At 42.4% G+C, this 19,874-nt stretch overlaps 1 protein-coding gene across 10 annotated transcripts in view; it reads left to right on the top strand.

Moving 5' to 3' along the window:
- Positions 1 to 14,015, top strand: part of PHF20 (PHD finger protein 20) — a 176,212-nt gene extending 162,197 nt beyond the window's left edge. For 9 of the 10 annotated variants that reach the window (XM_030533338.1, XM_030533336.1, XM_030533337.1 and 6 more), the window contains 2 exons: positions 6,736 to 6,919; positions 11,217 to 14,015. In XM_030533338.1, the coding sequence (XP_030389198.1) occupies positions 6,736 to 6,919; positions 11,217 to 11,359 (327 nt within the window). In that variant the 3' untranslated portion in view covers positions 11,360 to 14,015. Of the gene's footprint in view, positions 1 to 5,793; positions 5,918 to 6,735; positions 6,920 to 11,216 lie in introns of those variants that run through there. The other variant, XM_030533339.1, reaches the window with a different exon arrangement.
- Positions 14,016 to 19,874: the final 5,859 nt, after the last annotated feature.

Here is a 19,874-nt window from a genome sequence, read left to right as displayed (position 1 = left end):
CCAGCTTCTGAATCAGCTCAGGAGACACACCTCTCCCTCTATACATCTGTTTCTCCAGACAGATCCAGCATTCCTTCAACCTCAGTGCAGGCAACCTGTGAAAGGGAAGACTTTGGAGGCTTCAGGGAAGTTTTCCAAGAAGAGGAATGTGGAGACTCATCTCACGGAGCCAGCTCCTAAAGGGCCCAGATCCCCTGATGAGGTCCACAATCTCAGAAGCCTTGACCTCTCAGCTTGGTACCATAGAGGCATGAGACTCCTCCAGTACTGGTAGAACTGAAAGTACCAGAGCTCGAAGGAGAGAGACAGCGCTGACAGGCCTTGGTACCATCTGAGAGACAAGGAAGGAAAGCATCAACACTCGAGGCTGCCACCATCTGGCACAGCCCCACCATTGGTGCCTACGCATTCAGCACTTTTGCTACTGAGCAAGAAATGGCACCAGATAGCATGGGCACCTGAATTAGTACACCCCCAATTGACAGTACCTTCTTCAGTTACTATATCGGTACTGATCCCCTACTTAGTACCACAAGAATTCAGGTACATTAAGCACCTGTCTGATTAACGTATCGAAGCCCTCACTCCTTGTGTACTGAACATCTCTTGGTACTGAGACCTCGATCTCCAGATCCCCATCATCCTCTGGTACCTCACCATTTTCTGTGGGTGCTCCTCCACTGGAGGATATTGAGTAGGATGGAGACTTCCAGTCAGTCTCTCGTATTTCTGTACAGGGTTCTCCGACTTACCTGTGTGGGAACCCATTCTTTGACAATCATAGGGAGGATACTCTTTCTCAACAAGGAGGGTGGTGGAAGCAACCTTATGCCACCCCTGCTCCCATATGGGTGTCCTCCCACTAATGGCGATACTGCAATCTTTGGACTGTTTATCGGCATCAATTCACCAGACCACTGGTACTGTCTCCTAAGGAGGCTAGAGTCGTACAGTCCTCTCCTCACCAATCAGCCCACTCACAGAAGGAGACATTTGAGGAGCAGGAAGCCAGAGTGGAGAAAGAGGCCACCCTTCAAACACCTGTTTCATCATAGTCTACAGACAAGGTGGTTATGCCTCCACCACTTTCCATGGCTGCTGATTTCGGCAATTTCAAACTCTTACAAAGAGGGTAGCCGACACTTCTAATTCTTCTCAGAGGTCTCACAGCATAATCTTCTGAATATTCTGCAGTCAGCAATATCCTCCAGGGTGGCATTACCTATTAACAAGGTACTCCTTTCATCCAGCAAAGACTGTGTGGCAAATACCTGCTACCCTTCCATCAATGTGTAAATGAGCAGATAAAAAATATTATGTTCCCCCTAAGTAGTCTGCTTTTTTTTGAGCAGGGTAAGCAGAATGTTTCCAAGTCTATTCTATATGACAAGGACCAAAAGAGACCAGACTTTTTTGGACAGAAGTACTATTCATCAGCAACCCTGCAGTTTAGGAACAAGAACTATCAGGCAATCATGGCCAACATTTTACAATTTATAATTTTACAAACTGTAATAGATTTACAGCCTTTATTGAACATCTGCCACACGAGCATAGGAAACAGTTCCAGGCTATCATTTCAGAGGGCCAATTATTGGTCAGAACCTCTCTTCAAGCATCCTTGGATGTTCCAGACACCACTGCCAGGCCCATCTCCATGGCAGTATTTATGTACAGGGCATCATGGATCTAAACTCTGGTTTTCTCAGAGAAGGCCGGAACACTGTTGAGAAACATCCCTTCAGTGATTGTAAGCTAGTCTTGGAGACCATGGATGAGTCCTTCCACATACTAAAAGACTCTAGAGCTATTTATGATCTCTGGGCGTAGATACATCTACAAATAAGATTTGGTAGGTGACAGACTTCCCAGAGATCACATCCTGCTCATTTCATGGGATTCCTAAGTCCCACTTGACCCTCCCAGGAAAAGACAAATTCTAGAGAGACAATGCTGCTTACCTGCCCTCTATGAGCACCTCATTATCTTCAAAATTTTGACAGGTCAGTCGAGGGTTCAAATCCTCCCATACCTCTGGTTTTACAGGTGAATCTGTTTCCCCTCCTCCCCGTCTTTGGAGATCACCGTCCCCATTTCCAACATGCTTGGAGGTGGATCACTACAGACAGCCGGGTCATAGATGTCATAACATCCGTTTATATCATCCATTTTACATCCCTTCCCCCTTCGATCCCCCTTTCCTCTGCAGGGTTCCCTCTCCCAAGCTATTATTGAGATAAGTGAACTCTCTCCCTCAATTAAGAGCAATATAGGCAATCTCACTACTTCACAAAGGCAAGACGTTTTACTTGTACCAAAAAAAAGATAGTGTGGAAACCAATCTTGGATCTAAGACTTCTAAACAAGTTTGTAAAGCCTTAAAAATTCAGGATAGTGACTCTGGCAAATATAATTCCTTCACTGAAGGAAGGGTATTGGTTTTTGGTTTTCAACCTACAAGATACCTATTTCCAAATAATGATAAATCCATTGCATAGGAAATACCTACACATCACTGTAGGCCAGAATCATTTCCAATACCAAGTACTTCTCTTAGGCCCCAAGCTTGTTCTCAGAGGTGCTGGAAATAGTGGCTGCTTACCTCCATCAAGAAGCGATTCTAATCTTCGCATACCTCAATGTCTGGCTACTCAAAGGCAGGCTGTTCCTATGAGGAAGTGCTGTCTTCCAACCAGACAGCAGTTGCTCTTTTCCAGGAACTGAGTCGCCAGCTGAATGTAAAAAAAAATCCACATTAACTCCTGCAGAAAAGATACAGTTTACAGAGGCATACTTGAATTCATTGACAGCCAGGGCCTACCTTCCCACAGACAGACTTGTAACTTTGTCAGCGCTGGTAGGGACAGTTCAGGGAAGCTTAGACTACAATAAGGAACTGTCTGTGGCTCCCGGATCACATGACAGCTTGCACCTTCATGACCAATCACCCAAGGATACACCTCTACTACTACCAGGGTTGGCATAAAATGACCTTTTCTCTAGTCAGAGTTGCTTTGGACAGGCATGTGATGGTTCTTCTCTAGACCCTCAGTGTATGTGCAGGCGTTCCTTTCTGTCAGCTCCCTGAGTAACTGTGACAACAGCTTTGTCATTGGGATGGAGAGCTCACCTCAGTGCCCTCAAGGTAGATGGACAAATCAGGAAAACTGTCTCCACATCAATCTGTTGGAACTCAGGGTGATCAGAAATCCCTGCTTTCATTTCCTGCCCCTCATCGTGGCGAATCAGAGTCCTGACGGACAACCTGTTCTGCATGTTCTATATCAACAAGCCTTGAGGGACAAGATCCCCCTCTCTGTGCGCCAAAGCTGTGAAACTATGCAATTGATGTATAGTCCATCCGATCCAAATTTCAGTTATCTCCCATGTATTCAGAACCATAGCTAGTATTCTCAGCAGACAGTTATCCCAGGACTACAAATGGGAGCTAGACTCTCAAATACTCCACACTTTATTCCAAAGTTGGAGACTACCAGAAGTGGATCTCTTTACCACTTTCAGAAACAAGAAGTGTCCTCCATTCTGCTCAGGAAGGGTTCTGGGCCTTTCTTCTATCTTGGCAGTGGGGTCTGCTTTTTGTATTTTCTAAAACACTACTATTAAGGGTGATGAACAAGATCAGAAAGGACAGAGACAGAGTTATCCTTATAATATTGATCTGGCTGAGACAAGCTTGGTATCCTGATCTGCTTCGCCTATGCGTCCAACTGTTGTTCATACTTCTGACCATTCCTTATTTCCTTTCCCAGACTGTGGGTCATGTGCTTCATACTAGCCTAGGGTTCTCCACCTTCGGGGGTGGTTCCTTGATGATTTGTGGGGTTAGAATCTTCCTGCTCTGCAGAAGTGCAACAGGTGTTACTGAACATCAGGAGTCAACCCATATTACTTACCTGCAAAAGTGCAAGAGATTCTTCCTTTGCTGTTGTCACCACTTTTTTGTGTCTGAATCTGTGCTGCTCTGTCGCCCTGGATAACTGTTAATCTAAAGAAATCGGGGTTATCTATTCAATTTAAGATCCATTTGGCCGCAGTATCAGCCTTTCATCCTCCAGTAGCGGGATTCTCCATATTTCTTGACCCTGTGTTGTCTAGGTCAGTAGTTCACAAACTTTTCAGTCTGCTTCTCCTCCCCCCTCCCTCCCCCTCCCCCCGTTTATCATTCACAGAATTTGTCCATTACTTGTAATCTGAAGCTGTTTTGGTTTGGTTTTTTTTTTTGCAAGGGCTCTACCCTGAGATCCTGCTGCCATAATAGCTGGAGCGGGATAAAAATTCAACAAATAGTGCGGGAGTGGGTGGGATGGGAGCAGGATTTTAAAAAAAAGTTTTCCTGCAGCGCAAGCAGCATGAATGCCCCGGCCAGCACCTGCTGCTCTCTAGCCACCCAGCTCTGAAGGCGGCACCACCACCAGCAACAGTGCAGAAGTAAGGGTGGCAATGCCCTCACTTTGCACTGCTGTTGGCGGTGGTGCTGACCTCAGATCTGGACAGCTGGAGAGCAGCAGCTGCTGGCTGAGGTATTCATGTTTGCTGCATAGGAGAACTATTTTTTTTTAATCCCACTTCTGTCCTGCCCTGCAATACCCACTCTATTTTTATCCTGCTCCCGCTATTATGGTAACAGGTCCTGTGGGACCTGCAGGATCCCAGTTTCTTAGTAACCATTAGAGAACCTCTGGCATGCCCCCCCCAATTTGTGCACAGCTAGTCTAGGTTGATAATAAGTTTAGGGAATCTCTACCCCACTCTAATTTGGGACCTTAACGTGGTAATTAAATACTTCATGAGACACTGATTTGAAACAATGGCAACCAGTTCTCTGCTCTCCTTATCTATGAAGACTTCCTTTTTATCTCATCAGCCTATAGGATTGGAGAGAATGAAGCCTTGATGGCAGACCTCCCCCTCCCGCTCCCTCCAATATTCTGAAAGGACGAAGTCTCTGTGCCCAAACCCTAAATTCTTACCTAAGATACTATCAGTGTTTCATCTTAACCAATCCATTCATCCACCAGTTTTTTCCAAAACCCTGCAAGTCTCTGCAGGAAACGTACTATCATATCTTGATTTTTTTGAAGAGCATTGGCTTTCTACTTGTATAGAATCAGTCAATTACAATAGTCACCTAGACTGTTCATCTCCATCATAGATAGATCCCATGGGTCCTCGATCTCTGCTCAGAGGCTGTCAATGTGGATCTTTGGGTGTATTATCACTTGTTATAAGGCAACCAGCATTCATCCCCCCTCCAAAGGGTGATAGCACATTCTATCAGAACCTAAGCAACATCCTCAGCATTATCCAATAATGTGCCAGTATCTGAAATATGTATGGCCACTGCATGGGCTTCAGTACATACGTTTTCTAATCATTATGCCTTGATCCATGCCTTCTGATCCTATGCAGTGGTTTGTAAATGCACTACTTTCTTCAGTTCTGGACTCAGTCCCAAACCTCCTGTATCCCCCTGTGGAGTTACTGCTTGGGAGTCACCTGAAGTGGAGTACCCTTAGGGACGCTACTCAGAGAAGAAGAGGTTACTCACTTTGTGCAGTAGTTGCAGTTCTTCAGCGTGTCCCCCTATGGATGTTCAACTACCCGCCCTCCTTCCCTCCTGCTTTAGACTATTCTATATGGAATATTTGGGTGGATAAGAAACTGTGGAACATTGACCTGCACATCTCTGGATAGCCTTAGTGTGTGGCACAGGGAGGTAGAGGATGCATCACAGGTTGAATGGACACTGCTAATGGAAAATCTCCAATCAAGGGCTCAAGAGGTTCATGTGCACCTGAAGTGGAGCACCCATAGGGGGATACATCTCGAAGAACTGCAGTTACAGCACAAGGTGAGTAACCACTTTACTGCTTGCTATGGCCTGAACATCTCAGACTGGGGAAGCGCTCAGGATCCAGAATGGAAAGCTTATTACCAGATTTCCTTGCTGGGACTGAGCTGCTCTGTGTGAGAGAAGTGCTTTCCGTATCTGAACAATTTCTCTGGGGACCATATGCACATTAAACACAATCTAATTAGGTGTTACTATTAGATTACATTTAATCTGTTAATAAAGATTTAGTGTTTTCCATACAGTTTTTGAAAACGGTAATCTGGGGGGCTAGAGGAGAAGGAAAGGGTGTTTCTAACCCTGGAACTTTGTGAATTAGTCTAAACTGCCTCCATTACTGGCCAGAAGGGTAGTGCAACCAAAATATTGACTGTGGAAGAGGTCAGTCCCATACAGTAAATCCAGAAACAAATCTTCTGTTTAAACTGTCTCTGTTTCTGCAGTGTCGGACTCTCATTCTTTTGCTTTTGAGTATTTTGTTTTAAATGTTGTTGGTGTTTTTGTGCCTCATCCAAGAGTGTGAAACTAAGGCAGTATCTTTGTTGCTGGTAAAAGATTTTAAAATTCTTATTAGTGGACAACTGGAGTATAGAGACTTCTTAATCTTCATGTTTCATATTAATGCATTTTGATGGGCTAACAAGGGCTGTTAGCAAACAAGGATTTGCAGACTAGTTATTGATAAGTAATACAATAATTCTGCAAATCATAAACACAGCAAAAAAAAAATATAGGGAACTGGATAACTGGGGGGAAACTGTACCATTAGCTTCAGTAACTCTAGAGATCCATGCAGCCTGATTGGCTGGCTGAAGTATTTCCATTTCACTAGGATAAATACTAACTTATGTACCTTTTTTCAGGTAAGAGAATGTGTATCTAAGAAAATCCCTTCAGAGGAAGCTATTGAAATGAAACTGCTGGAAAAAGACAAGGAAGGAGTTGTGAATGCTCAGCTGCAGTGGCAACTTAACCTTCTAGCCCACGTTGAATCTCTGCAAGATGAAGTTACACACAGGATGGATTTCATTGAGAAAGAACTGGATGGTAAATTAAATGTATTTTCTTTCACAGATTAAAGAGCTTGTACATTTTTGTCCCATTCAGATTATGCTGTTTCTCTCTTAAATGCATTGTCTTGAGATCTGTATCGTATTTCTGCAGATCTACAAAGATACCAGCATCGTTTTTATCAAATAGCCATCTGTAATAATTGAAAGTTGTGGTTTTAGGAGTAAATTTGGTTTTGATATAGTCACTGGAATATGGATCCAATTTTGGAATGTGATGAAAACTTACTTTCTTGTAGAAAAGATTTGCAGTTGACTCATTTTTAGAAGTGTGTGTGTGTGTGTGTGTGTACACACACAAAAATAGGTATTCAGATAAACATTCAGATTGAACTGTTTGTGTAACGTGTTGAGAATTTAATAATATCAATACCTGCGGAGGGTCCGCTGGTCCCGCGGCTTCGGTGGAGCTCCCGCGGGCATGCCTGCGGAGGGTCCGCTGGTCCTGCGGCTTCGGAAGACCTGCAGGAAGTCCACCGAAGCTGCAGGACCAGCGGACCCTCCGCAGGCAAACCTCCGGAGGCAGCTTGCCTGTCATGCTTGGGGCGGCAAAATCCCTAGAGCCGCCCCTGACCAATACTCAGCTGTTGTACTTTCTTATAAAAGGATTTTAAAGCACTTTCCAAGGGAAGGTAAGTATGTAGTTTCCACATGTATAAAATAATACTAAACTTGAACAGACCCACATAAATTGTCTTCCTGATGCATGTGTGGCAGCTTGGCTTAATGTTTATTATGCTAATTTTTGTTAGGGAAGTGCTGGTGACATTTCAGAGAAGAGGATTTCAGACGAGCTTGGAAAGATTTGGTCTGACTTTTTAGAAGTCTTTGATTAATTCCTAGTGGATGGAACCAATATGTTCTCCTTTCCCCTCCCTGTCCTAAGGACTGTCATACTGGGTCAGACCAGTGGTCCATCTAGTCCTGTATCCTGCTTTCCCACAGTGGCCAATACTGGGTTCTATAGAAGGAATGAACAGAATAAGCAATCAAGTGAGACATCCCCTGTCTTCCCCTTCTAGCGAACAGAAGCTAGGGACACTCAGAGCATGGGGTCGCATCCCTGACCATCTTGGTTACTAGCCATTGATGGACCTATTCTCCATGAAATTAGCTCATTCTTTTTTTAATCCTGTTATAGTTGTGGCCTTCAGAACACCTCCTGGCAACGAGTTCCACAGGTTGATTTTATGATAAAGTACTTCCTTTTGTTTGTTTTAAACATGCTGCTTATTAATTTCATTGGGTGCCCCTGCTTCTTGTGTTATGTGAAGGAGTAAATAACACTTCCTTATTCATTTTCTTCACACCAATCACAATTTTATAGACCTCTATCATATCCCCTCTTAGTCATCTCTTTTCCAAGTTGAATAGTCGCAGTCTTTTAAATCTCTCCTTATACAGAAGCTGTTCTTTACCCCTAGTCATTTTTGTTATCCTTCTCTGTACCTTTTCCCATTCTAATATATCTTTTTTGAGATAGAATGATCAGATCTGCACTCAGTATTCAAGGTGTGGATTTATATAGTGGCTTTATGATCATTTCTGTCATCTTTTCTATCCTTTTCCTAATGGTTGCTAGCATTCTGTTAACTGCACATTCAGCGGATGTTGTCAGAGAACTATCCGCAATGACTCCAAGATCTTTCCTGAGTGTTCCCTTCCTTTCCTTTCCTGTCCCTCCCTTTCTATTTCTTTACTTTGTATTTTCATCATTTTTATTCTCGCTTTAGTTTTGGGGAAAATATTCAGTACAATAGAAACATTTAAAAGGGGCAGGAGCTGGTTGTGGATCCATTGTTAAGGCTTGCAAATAAAGCAGAGATTCACCCTGTTTGTTGTTCATGAACAATACAGATGAGTCTCATCTTACACGTGTTTAACATGCGTGAATTCAGCTTTGCACGGTCAGCACAAAAAAAAGAGAAAAATAACAATTTAAATACTGTACCTGTACACACTCAATGTAATTTTGACTATACGCAATTTTCGTTTTATGCGCTGACAGCAGAACGTAACCCCAGCGTAACTCACCTGTACATTGTATACTTCCCAAAGTGTATTCTTTGAGTACAGAATGAAATTTCTATTGCTACAAATTAAATTTAACTAATGTGAGTTAAAATTAGTTTTAAAATTGGATCTTCAAAGATTGTCATTTAAATAAGTTTTAAATAAATGTACAGTTTTAGCCTCCAATGCTGTAAACATTTACGCTCATGTATAACTTTAAGAACATCAGGAATCCCACTGAAGTCAGAGAGTGTTCATGTGAGTAAAGTTATGTTATCTGCTTAATCATTTGCAGGATCAGGGCCTTAATTTTTATATTTATTTATTTACTTCAGCAGTCCAGGTTTAGGAATGCGCAGAGCTGGTATGTGTGCTCAGTGCTTGACAAACACAAAGTATTTGTATAAAATTGTATAATTCTGTACAGACACACGTTATAAACGTTTAATCGGTATGAGTTTAGGTTGGCTCAAACCTATGCTGATTAAAACGATATACCTCATCTCACTGTTCTGTATTATGGGTCTGCAACATATTTTACAGAAAAACTATTTTGTAAAACCTTCAGAAAGTTTTTAAAAATCTTAGTGGGACATTTTTTGTATCCTTTATCCTGTACAGCCAAAACCTTAATTATTCTGAATCTGGAAGGGGACAGAAAGTAAAACTAATGTAAAACATCTCCAAAAAAAAATCCAAAATGGCTCTTTTATACATACAAATAGTGTGATATTGAAGTCTGATATTGTGGGTTCCATAAGGATTAAAAGCAAGTGCACCATGTCCCACTAGAAAGCTGTGAATCTCCCCTATACAGTGACATAAAGCCCTCGTTTCTAGCTCAGTAGAGTGGTAAGCTGTCACTTTTACCACTAGTCTAGGATTGCTTCCCCATGCCTGGCCATCTGTGGTTTAGAATCATAGAAGATTAGGGTTGGAAGAAACCTCAGGAGGTCATTGAGTCCAACCCCCTGCTCAAAATAGGACCAACCCCAATTAAATCATCCCAGCCAGGGATCTGTCAAGCCAGGCCTTCTAAGGATGGAGATTCCACCACCTCCCTAGGTAACCCATTCCAGTGTTTCACCGCCCTCCTAGTGAAATAGTTTTTCCTAATATCCAACCTAGACCTCCCCCACTGCAACTTGAGACCATTGTTCCTTGTTCTGTCATCCGCCACCACTGAGAACAGCCTAGCTCCATCCTCTTTGGAACTGCCCTTCAGGTAGTTGAAGGCTGCTATCAAATCCCCCCCTCACTCTTCTCTTTTGCAGACTAAATAAGCCAGTTCCCTCAGCCTTGCTTCATAATTCATGTGCTTCAGCCCCCTAATCATTTTCGTTGCCCACTGCTGAACTATCTCCAATTTGTCCACATCCTTTCTGCAGCGGGGGGCCCAAAACAGGACACGGTACTTTAAATGTGGCCTCACCAGTGCCAAATAGAGGAGAATAATCACTTCCCGCAATCTGCTGGCGATGCTCCTACTGATGCAGCCCAATATGCCGTTAGCCTTCTTGGCAACAGGGCACACTGTTGACTCATATCCAGCTTTTCATCCACTGTAATTCCCAGGTCCTTTTCTGCAGAACTAACACTTAGCCATTCGGTCTTGAGCCTGTAGCCGTGTATGGGATTCTTCCATCCTAAGTGCAGGACTCTGTACTTGTCCTTGTTGAACTTCATCAGATTTCTTTTGGCCCAATCCTCCAATTTGTCTAGGTCACTCTGGACCCTATCTCTACCCTCCAGCATATCTTCCTCTCCCCCCAACTAAGTGTCATCTGCAAACTTGCTGAGGGTGCAATCCATCCCATCATCTAGATCATTAATGAAGAAGTTGACGAAAACCAGCCCCAGGACCGACCCCTGGGACACTCTGCTTGATACTGGCTGTCAACTAGACATTGAGCCATTGATCACTACCCATTGAGCCCAACGATCTAGCCAGCTTTCTGTCCCCCTTATAGTCCATTTATCCAATCCATACTTCAGCTTGCCTTGCAGAGAGATTTTTTGCCTTACAGAGATGAACACATTGATTTAAGCACATGGTAACTCTGTAAATTACCAAACGTTATTTGGAAAGTTTTGTTTTCTCTGATTTCTAAAATATTGTATATGTTATAATTACTGTAGTTTCTTTCAAAATATATTTATTTCAAGAACTTTTAGTTTTATGGCTTTGGAAATATATATGTATATATTTGCCAGCTAATCACAGTAGTGAATAGTGTTAACTTTTTCTATTTCTTTTTCAGTTTTAGAGAGTTGGTTGGATTACACAGGAGAGCTGGAGCCACCAGAACCACTAGCTAGACTTCCACAACTCAAACATTGTATAAAACAACTTATTACGGACCTAGGCAAGGTGCAACAAATTGCTCTTTGCTGCTCAACGTGAGACTGGAGAGCTCTTGAAATTGCTGTTGAATATGAATGTGGAGTGTTTGGCACAAACAGCTCTATATATTTAAATGAAATTAGCATGCTGATTGCATGTGATGCAGACTGACTTCAGGGATTTGTGAAGAAATATGACTGTTCTGAAAGCAGTAACACGTTTATCCTTACCTTTTGATCTTTTGGGGGTTTACTAGGCAATTTTAACAATATGGAAGGGAATTTTACCCTTGTATTCAAGGGTAGGAGCAGGCTGACAAATTATACTCTTAGATTTTCATTCCTTATGACAAGTTGTTGAATGAAATATACTTTTTGCATAATTAAACTGACTTAAAATTGTGCCACTGAAGATAAAGCAGAGTTCTAAGAGCCAAAAATGTTTAGTTGACGAAGGTTGTAAATTATGTTCTACAGAGTTTATTTAAATGAGTTGTATACCAGGTCAGGTCATGCTTTATTCCTACTGGTTTATGCACAGTACAGTATTTAATCAATAGGTGACGTTATAACAATTTTCAAGCATAGTGAGTATGAATGTCCATCTTTAATTGTTAACTCTTACATGGAGGTTTGCAAGTAATGCTGGTCTAAACCCCCACTCTTGTTAATTTAAATAGAGATACCAGAAGGGCACAGTTGGGTTGCGCTTAGTTTCATAGTAAATGATTTGTTTTCCATATTTATCATGTCACTATCACATGACTCTACGGTACTGGGGAAATCCATTTACATTGTGCTTCTTGTGCATTCTTGAACTTTTAAATTTGGCCATACTGTGCCTCCTTGAACTAGTGCTACTGTTCACCCTTGTGACAGTATACAGTGATATGTCTAAAAGATGGGAGATGTACCAGAAGTTCCAAACTTAAAGTGTGTAGTTTTCTATCCATTTGTTGTTTGCCATTCCGGTTATATTTTGAAATATAGACTTTTTTTCAGTACTCTAAACATGCTCATTGTAAAGACTTACTATGAATGTGTGGTTTTGGGAATCAGTTTATTTTATGTTTGTTTAAATAAAGCCTCAAAAGCTATGCATGAGGTACTGTCCTCACAGTGAGGTATTATGTTAAATAGTATATGTTCTCAGTCTCTTTTTATACTTTGTTTTAATTTTCTAGTTTGTATTATTTTGTGAGATCAAGATGAAAATGCTGCTTAAGTTGAAGATACGTTATATATAGTACCTTTTGAAACGTTGATGTATTGTATTTGATATGTTACAAGCCTTTTACGTGCAGCTCATATCTCCATAAATAATGGTTGTGATTTTTTTTCTTCCCAAGTATTGCTGAGTGTAACTTCACTGTGGAAAAGGGTAAATTGTTTCTGCATTGAAAGAGTGTCCTGAAAAAGCAGAATTTTTCTGTTATCTTGATCTCTCTTACAGTTCTATTTAACCAAAGGGTTAAAATTAAAGCGCAGTTGTAATCAAAAGACCCAGAAGTGTTCAAATTGTTAATTATGGATATATGAATCTGTAAAGTTTATATGCTGCAAAGAATAATGATTTACTATGTAAACTTGAAATATCCACTATCATAGGAATAACAATATCTACAGTTAATATTTTGATCAGTTTAGTTCCTTCAGAAAATGGAATAACTAGGCTACTCAAGGTAGTAGTTAAGGCTTTTATGCCAAGACTCATTTCAGGGAATAATTTATGTCACACCATTTTATGGCACTAGTTGATATATAATGAATTTGACATATGTACAGCAGGAAAATAAACTTATTTTGCTGTAACACAGTTGGAATAAAGCTTACATTATCTTAAATGCCACTTTGCTTTCTAAAGGTAAAAACAAATGCTTCAACCATGGCATTCCTCAGAGTTATGAGTAACAGGCTCTGTAGCGCTATAACAGACAGCAGTAACCAAATGACAAGAAGGCTATCCAAACAAGGGTTTTAAACAGCTGTGAAGTTTTTATCAGATTACTGTTTTACCAGTAAATTATTCCCTGTTTGAAATCTGTATAATGAGCACTCAGACTGGAAAATAATTAAATACAACTACATTAACAAATCAACTTGTTTAAGGTAATGGAGTGGTTAATTCCCAAGTTTTTCTCTCCAGAAATGGAATTTTTCCCTTTGCAAGTAACTGGTTTTGGAGTATTCATTTTAAGTTTGCTTTGCCAGTTTGTTTTTGCTCATGGCAGAGAAAATTCCACTTGGTGAATAGCAATACTGAAGGTTTTGTTTTCCTTTAGCAGAATGATTATACAACAGGGAACCCCTTGCTGATGAAACAGATCCTGGATGACTGAAAATATTTATTTGAAATAGTTTAGTGCTTTTCACATTCAGGAAAGGTTCTATATCGTGCCCTGCCTGAATTGTTTTGTCCCTATGTTTTTTTTATAAGTTTCCACATTTGTAGCTCTCCTTATTCTTGACCAACACTATTTTGGTCTGGCAAATCACTTTTTGTTGTTTCTTTAAATCACTGGTAAGTGACCGCAACATGGAGCCTTGATAAAATGAGCAAACATTGCACTGTGGATACATAAGTATATGTCTTTGTTTATGCACTATTAGAACTGAGGGCGTTGTATATAGAATTTTGCTTTGGAGCAATATTTGCAAAACTTGAAAACTTCTGTATCTTGGTGTTTGGAATAAATAAATAGGTTTTTGTTGGTTAAGTCTTAGTAAAGTCTATTTCTGTTTCAGTTTAATGATTATTCAAAGTAGTTATACATTAAAAAGGTCATTTTTGGACTTTAGAGAGACGAGATTGGTGAGTTAATATCTTTTATTGGACCCATTTCTGTTAGTGAGAGACACAAGCTCTGAAGCTTACATAGAGCTCTTCTAAGTTAGATACTGTAATTCAGCAGGAATAATACTGACCCAGTACTCACTAGATTGATCAGTTCCTCAAAAATGTCATGTATAAGAATTCCCAATAAACTAACTGACCTTTTCTCTGCTTAAAGTGGAATATTTTATAATATATTTGTTTTAATTTAAAACGCCACCAGAATTAACAGGATACATATGTAGGCTTTAAAAAAAAGCCCTATATAATATTAAACCAAATATTTATAAAGCAGTTCCTTCATCACTTACTAATCAGAGCCTGAATGCAAGATTTGAAGTTTCTCCTGCATGAGTTCATAGCATCACAAATATGTCTTCCATTGTAAAGAATGCAGCAGGAGAAACATGGAACACTGGACTTGAGCCTCAGCTGATCAGGGTGGATTGATTTAAAACAAAGTGATTTAAATCGCCAGTTTTAATCATGATTTAAATCACTATGCAGGAAACCTTGGTTTAAATAACCAATTTTAATCTTGTTTTCCATTTGTACTTTCTGTTTACCTAAAAAGAGGTCAATTCTCATTGGCTAGTAACTATTAAAACCTGTTGATTTGCAGCTAAGTACAGCCTTTGCAGTACTGGGCTTATTTATTCTGAAGAAGAGAAGAGAGAGGGGGGATTTGATAGCAGCCTTCAACTACCTGAAGGGGAGTTCCAAAGAGGATGGAGCTCGGCTGTTCTCAGTGGTGGCAGATGACAGAACAAGGAGCAGTGGTCTCAAGTTGCAGTGGGGGAGGTCTAGGTTGGATATTAGGAAAAACTATTTCAGTGGGATGGTGGTGAAGCACTGGAATGGGTTACCTAGAGAGGTGGTGGAATCTCCATCCGTAGAGGTTTTTAAGGCCCAGTTTGACAGATCCCTGGCTGGGATGATTTAATTGGGGTTGGTCCTGCTTTGAGCAAGGGGTTGGACTCAATGACCTCCTGAGGTCTCTTCCAACCATAATCTTCTATGATTCTAAATTTGGTACATTTTTGCTAAACAAGAGGCTATACTATGTCTCCATAAGTTTTATTTAAGCAACTATGTGTAGCTTAATATATATTTATTCCAATTCTTAACCTTTACATTTTTATGGTTAGAAAATGCTTAGTGATACATTTTTAATTAGATGAATAAATTTTTTACTCGTGATTTGTTTCAAGCTGCATTTGTATGGAAATTTCTGCTGTTGTACTGCTTAAATTCCATTTTTTTATTAGTGTTATAAGCCTACCTCTTAAATGTGCAGGATACATTTTTTAAGTTTTATCAAAATGTTTTGCATTTAAAACCAACTAGTTTAACAAACAAAGGAAGTATTATCTGTACTTAGTGAATTGAGCAGATTGTCTCTGTTCGCCATGCCCTTCAAGATTTTAGAATTGGTCGATCTCATCTTCTTGCACCTAATTTTTATTCCTAGATTAGAAGAAGAAAAAAAGCTTACCTGCTTTTCCATCTTCTAGTTTCTTAAGTTCAGATGAATTAGGCATTGAACTGAACTAGCTGAATAAATTGAAATGAAGGAAATATTCTCTGTGCACCTGAAGAAGAGGCTAGTGCTGTCAAAAAGCTGGTGCAGCATTTCAGCAAACTCTGTTTCCAGCTGCTTAGCCAGTGATTTCACCAGTTCAGTGTAGTCTGACTTTCTTTAAAACTTCAGCAAATATGTAATATTTGTAAAACATACAATATTTAATATTTTTATTTAATTTACACTTTTTAATAGATTGTAGTAAGTTTAGGCCTTGACATAGGTATTTGCGTTGATATCCTGCTAGGGGAAGAGTGTGCTGTCTGGAAGGAGTGTGATGGGGACCCCTGGATTCGGTGAGGGACAAATGGGAGAAGGCGGCCTTTCCTCATGGAGAATCACTGGTGGAGTGCACACTAACTTTCTGGGAAAAGCTCGCTGAGCTTATGGGTCAGGCCGGGGAGAACCTAGCCAAGGCCCAAGGGAGGCCAAAAGTCTAGTACAACTGTGCGGCACGTGCTCGCTTCTATGGGACCAGGGACCATGTGATGTTTCTCATCCTAGTGAGGAAGAATAAGCTACAAGCTGCCTGGGACGGGCCCTTGAGTGTCCTCACCCAGCTGAATGAGGTGAACTATGTGGGGGAACTGCCTAACCGGGCTCACAGCCACCGAGGGGACCTTGTCAACATGATGGAGCTGTACTGTGACAGGGAGCTGCTGGCTGTTTGTGGGCAGTGGAAGGATCCCCTGGTGGAACAGGAGCTGACCTCCCACTGGAATCAATTCCTCTCTCTGCCCAGTTAACCCTTGCCCATCATGCACAGATCAGAGAGGTGCTGCATTCGTATCCGCAGCTGTTCTCCAGCCAGCCTGGACTCACTAACCTAGCTGTCCACTGTGACAGGAGACAAACTTCCCATCAGGCATTCCCCATTCAGAGTCACTGGGAACAGGGCACAGCCTGTGGAGAGAGAGCTGAGACATGCTGGCTTTAGGAGTGATCCAGCCATCCACCAGCCTCTGGGACTCACTCATGGTGCCGGTCCCCAGGAAAAATGGGTCAGTCCAATTCTGTGTGGCCTATTGGAAGCTCAATGCCATCACCATATCTGGTGCCTGCCCCATGCCTAGACCTGACAGGATCCTAGACAAGTTAGGGGGAACTCAGTATACACTACCAAGGATCTCACCAAAGGCTACTGGTAAGTGCCTTTGGATCTAGATGCCAGGTTGAAACCCTGCTTTTGTCACTCCTTTGGGGTTATACAAATCCCTGGTCCTACCTTCTGTCCTCAAGGAGGTGCCGGTCACCTGCCAGCACCAGGCAGATCAGTTACTGAGGGGGTTGGAGAATTTTACCCTAACGTACATTGATGATATTTGTGCCATTAGCCAGACCTGGGAGGACCATGTGTCCCAGTCGAAGAGGGGGCTGAGTCATCTCCAGGATGCAGGCCTGACTGTAAAAGCTGGCAAGTGCAAGGTGGGGATGGCAGAGGTGTCATACCTGGGCCACAAGGTGGGGAGCGACTGCCTAAAGCCAGCCAAGGTGGAGGCAATCGGAGATTGGCCTGCACCCCAGACTAAGAAACAGGTCCAGGCCTTTATTGGGATGGCGATGCCCCACTTTAGCTCTGTCAGTTCCCATCACTGAGCTATGCAAGAAGAGTAAGCCAGACAAGGTGGTCTGGACTGGGTAGTCCCAAAGGGCTCTCTGTGCATGGAAGGAGGATCTGGTCAAGGGCCTGGTGCTGGGAAATCCAGACTTTGGCGAGTCCTATCTGGTGTTCACTGACACCTCAGACACAGGGCTGGGCACAGTGCCAATTTAAGCTGATGTGCAGTGGGAGAAACAATCCATCATGTATGTGAGCAGGAAGCTGCTACCCCAGGAGCAGGGCTACGCAGCCGCAGAGAAGGAATGCCTGACCCTGGAGTGGGCTCTTAAAAGGCTGCAGCTGGATTTAGTTGGGTGCTACTTCACTGTGTACACTGAACACTCACCCCTGCTGTGGCTGCACCAGATGAGAGAGGCCAATGCCAAGCTCCTGACGTGGAGTCTGTCCTTCCTGGTTTATGAGATGGAGGTGGTCCATGTTAAGAGGAGTGCAAGTGTTATAGCCGATGCTTCGTCCCAGAGAGGGGGGTCTGAATTTCTCCAGGTCATGAGCTAAAGTGACCCCGCTCAGTTCAGTCCCAAAGGGACAAGAGATGTGACAGAGGTCTGGTCTACACTATGAGTTTGTCGAATTTAGCAGCATTAAATCGAATTAACCCTGCACCCGTCCACACAATGAAGCCCTTTACTTCGACATAAAGGGCTCTTAAAATCGATTTCTGTACTTCTCCCTGATGAGGGGAGTAATGCTGAAATCGACATTGCCATTTTGAATTAGGGTTAGCATGGCCACAATTTGAGGGTATTGGCCTCTGGGAGCTATCCCACAGTGCACCATTGTGACCACTCTGGACAGCAATCTGAACTCTGATGCACTGGTCAGATAGACAGGAAAAGCCCCACGAACCTTTGAATTTAATTTCCTGTTTGCCTAGCGTGGAGAGCTGATCAGCACAGGAGACCATGCAGAGCTCATCAGCACAGATAACCATGCAGTCTGAGAATCGAAAAAGAGCTTCAGCATGGACCGTGTGGGAGGTACTGGATCTGATCGCTGTATGGGGAGAGGATTCCATGCTAACAGAACTATGTTCCAAAAGACGAAATGCCAAAACATTTGAAAAAATCTCAAAGGGCATGATGGAGAGAGGCCACAATAGGGACTCATTACCGTGCCGCATGAAAGTTAAGGAGCTCAGACAAACCTACCAGAAAACCAAAGAAGCAAACAGAAGGTCCAGGTCAGACATGCCGCTTCTACGCTGAGCTGCTATGCAATTCTACCCCATCTCTGACTGTGGATTCTGAGGAGGGGGTAATCTCACCCATGGCTGAGGATTCTGCCGACGGGGAAGATGAGGAGGAGGAAGAGGATGACGAGCTTGTGGAGAGCACACAGCACTCTGTTCTCCCCAACAGCCAGGATCTTTTTCTCATCCTGAATGAAGTATCCTCCCAACCCTCCCAAGACAGTATCCCAGACCATGAAGCCATGGAAGGGACCTCTGGCGAGTGTACTGTTGTAAATATAAAACATGGTTTAAAAGCAAGCGTTTTTTAATGATTAATTTGCCCTGATGACTTGGGATGTATTTGTGGCCAAGTACAGCTACTGAAAAAGTCTGTTAATGTGTCTGCGGATGGAGTGGAAATCCTCCAGGGACATCTCATTGAAGCTCTCCTGGAGGGACTCTAAAAGCCTTTGCAGAAGGTTTCTGAGCAGTGCAGCCTTATTCTGTTCTCCATGGTAGGACACTTGACCATGCCATGCTAGTAGCAAGTAATCTGCTATCATTGCATAACAAAGCCTGGCAGCGTATGGTCCCGGTGTTTGCTAGCATTGAAGCAACATCTGTTCTTTATCTCGCTGTGTTATCCTCAGGAGAGTGATATCATTCAATGTAACCTGGTTGAAATACGGGAATTTAATTAAGGGGACAGAGGTGACCATTCCTACTGGGCTGTTTGCCTGTGGCTGAAAAGAAATCCGTCCCTGCAGTTAGCCAAGCTGGGGGGAGGGGGTTGGATTGGCGCTGAGCTTTTTGCATTTGGCTAGCAAGGATCTTCCCTGATACCAGCCATGTGGTGGGGGGAGGGGTAAAGTGATCATCCCAGAGAATTGGATGGGGGGGTAGTTTGGTTTCTGCTGCTGCACGTTAACAGGAAAACCGCAGCACTCAACAGGCTTTGCTTGGTATGTGGGAAAGGAGAGCGCTGCTTTATGTAGGCTGCAGAAGCCGAAAGACAATGGCTTACCATGGCCGCATGCAAGCCGAATTCTGTTGCTGGGACCTGCGTCTGTGATCTCTAACACCAAAGCCGCAGGCACTCAATATTAAGATGCAAAATGCGACCTTGTACCAAAATCATGTGCTATGTAATGTGAATAGTGTTGTTCACCCTGAAAGAGTATAACCATTGTTCTGTAAAATGTATCTTTTTAAATGGTTCTCCCTTTTTTCCCTCCCTGCCCACAGCTGCAAATTTTTCAAGCCTCCATCTTCCATCCCGAAGGCTATGTCAGATAAGGCAGTTAAAAAAAATGGACACGAGACAGAATGTTCTCAGAAATCATAGAATCACGCCGCAATGAAAAAGCTC

This window comes from Gopherus evgoodei, chromosome 14, assembly GCF_007399415.2.
Source record: "Gopherus evgoodei ecotype Sinaloan lineage chromosome 14, rGopEvg1_v1.p, whole genome shotgun sequence".
In the NCBI taxonomy this organism is placed as follows: Eukaryota; Metazoa; Chordata; order Testudines; family Testudinidae; genus Gopherus; species Gopherus evgoodei.
This window is presented reverse-complemented; position numbering and strand designations above follow the sequence as displayed.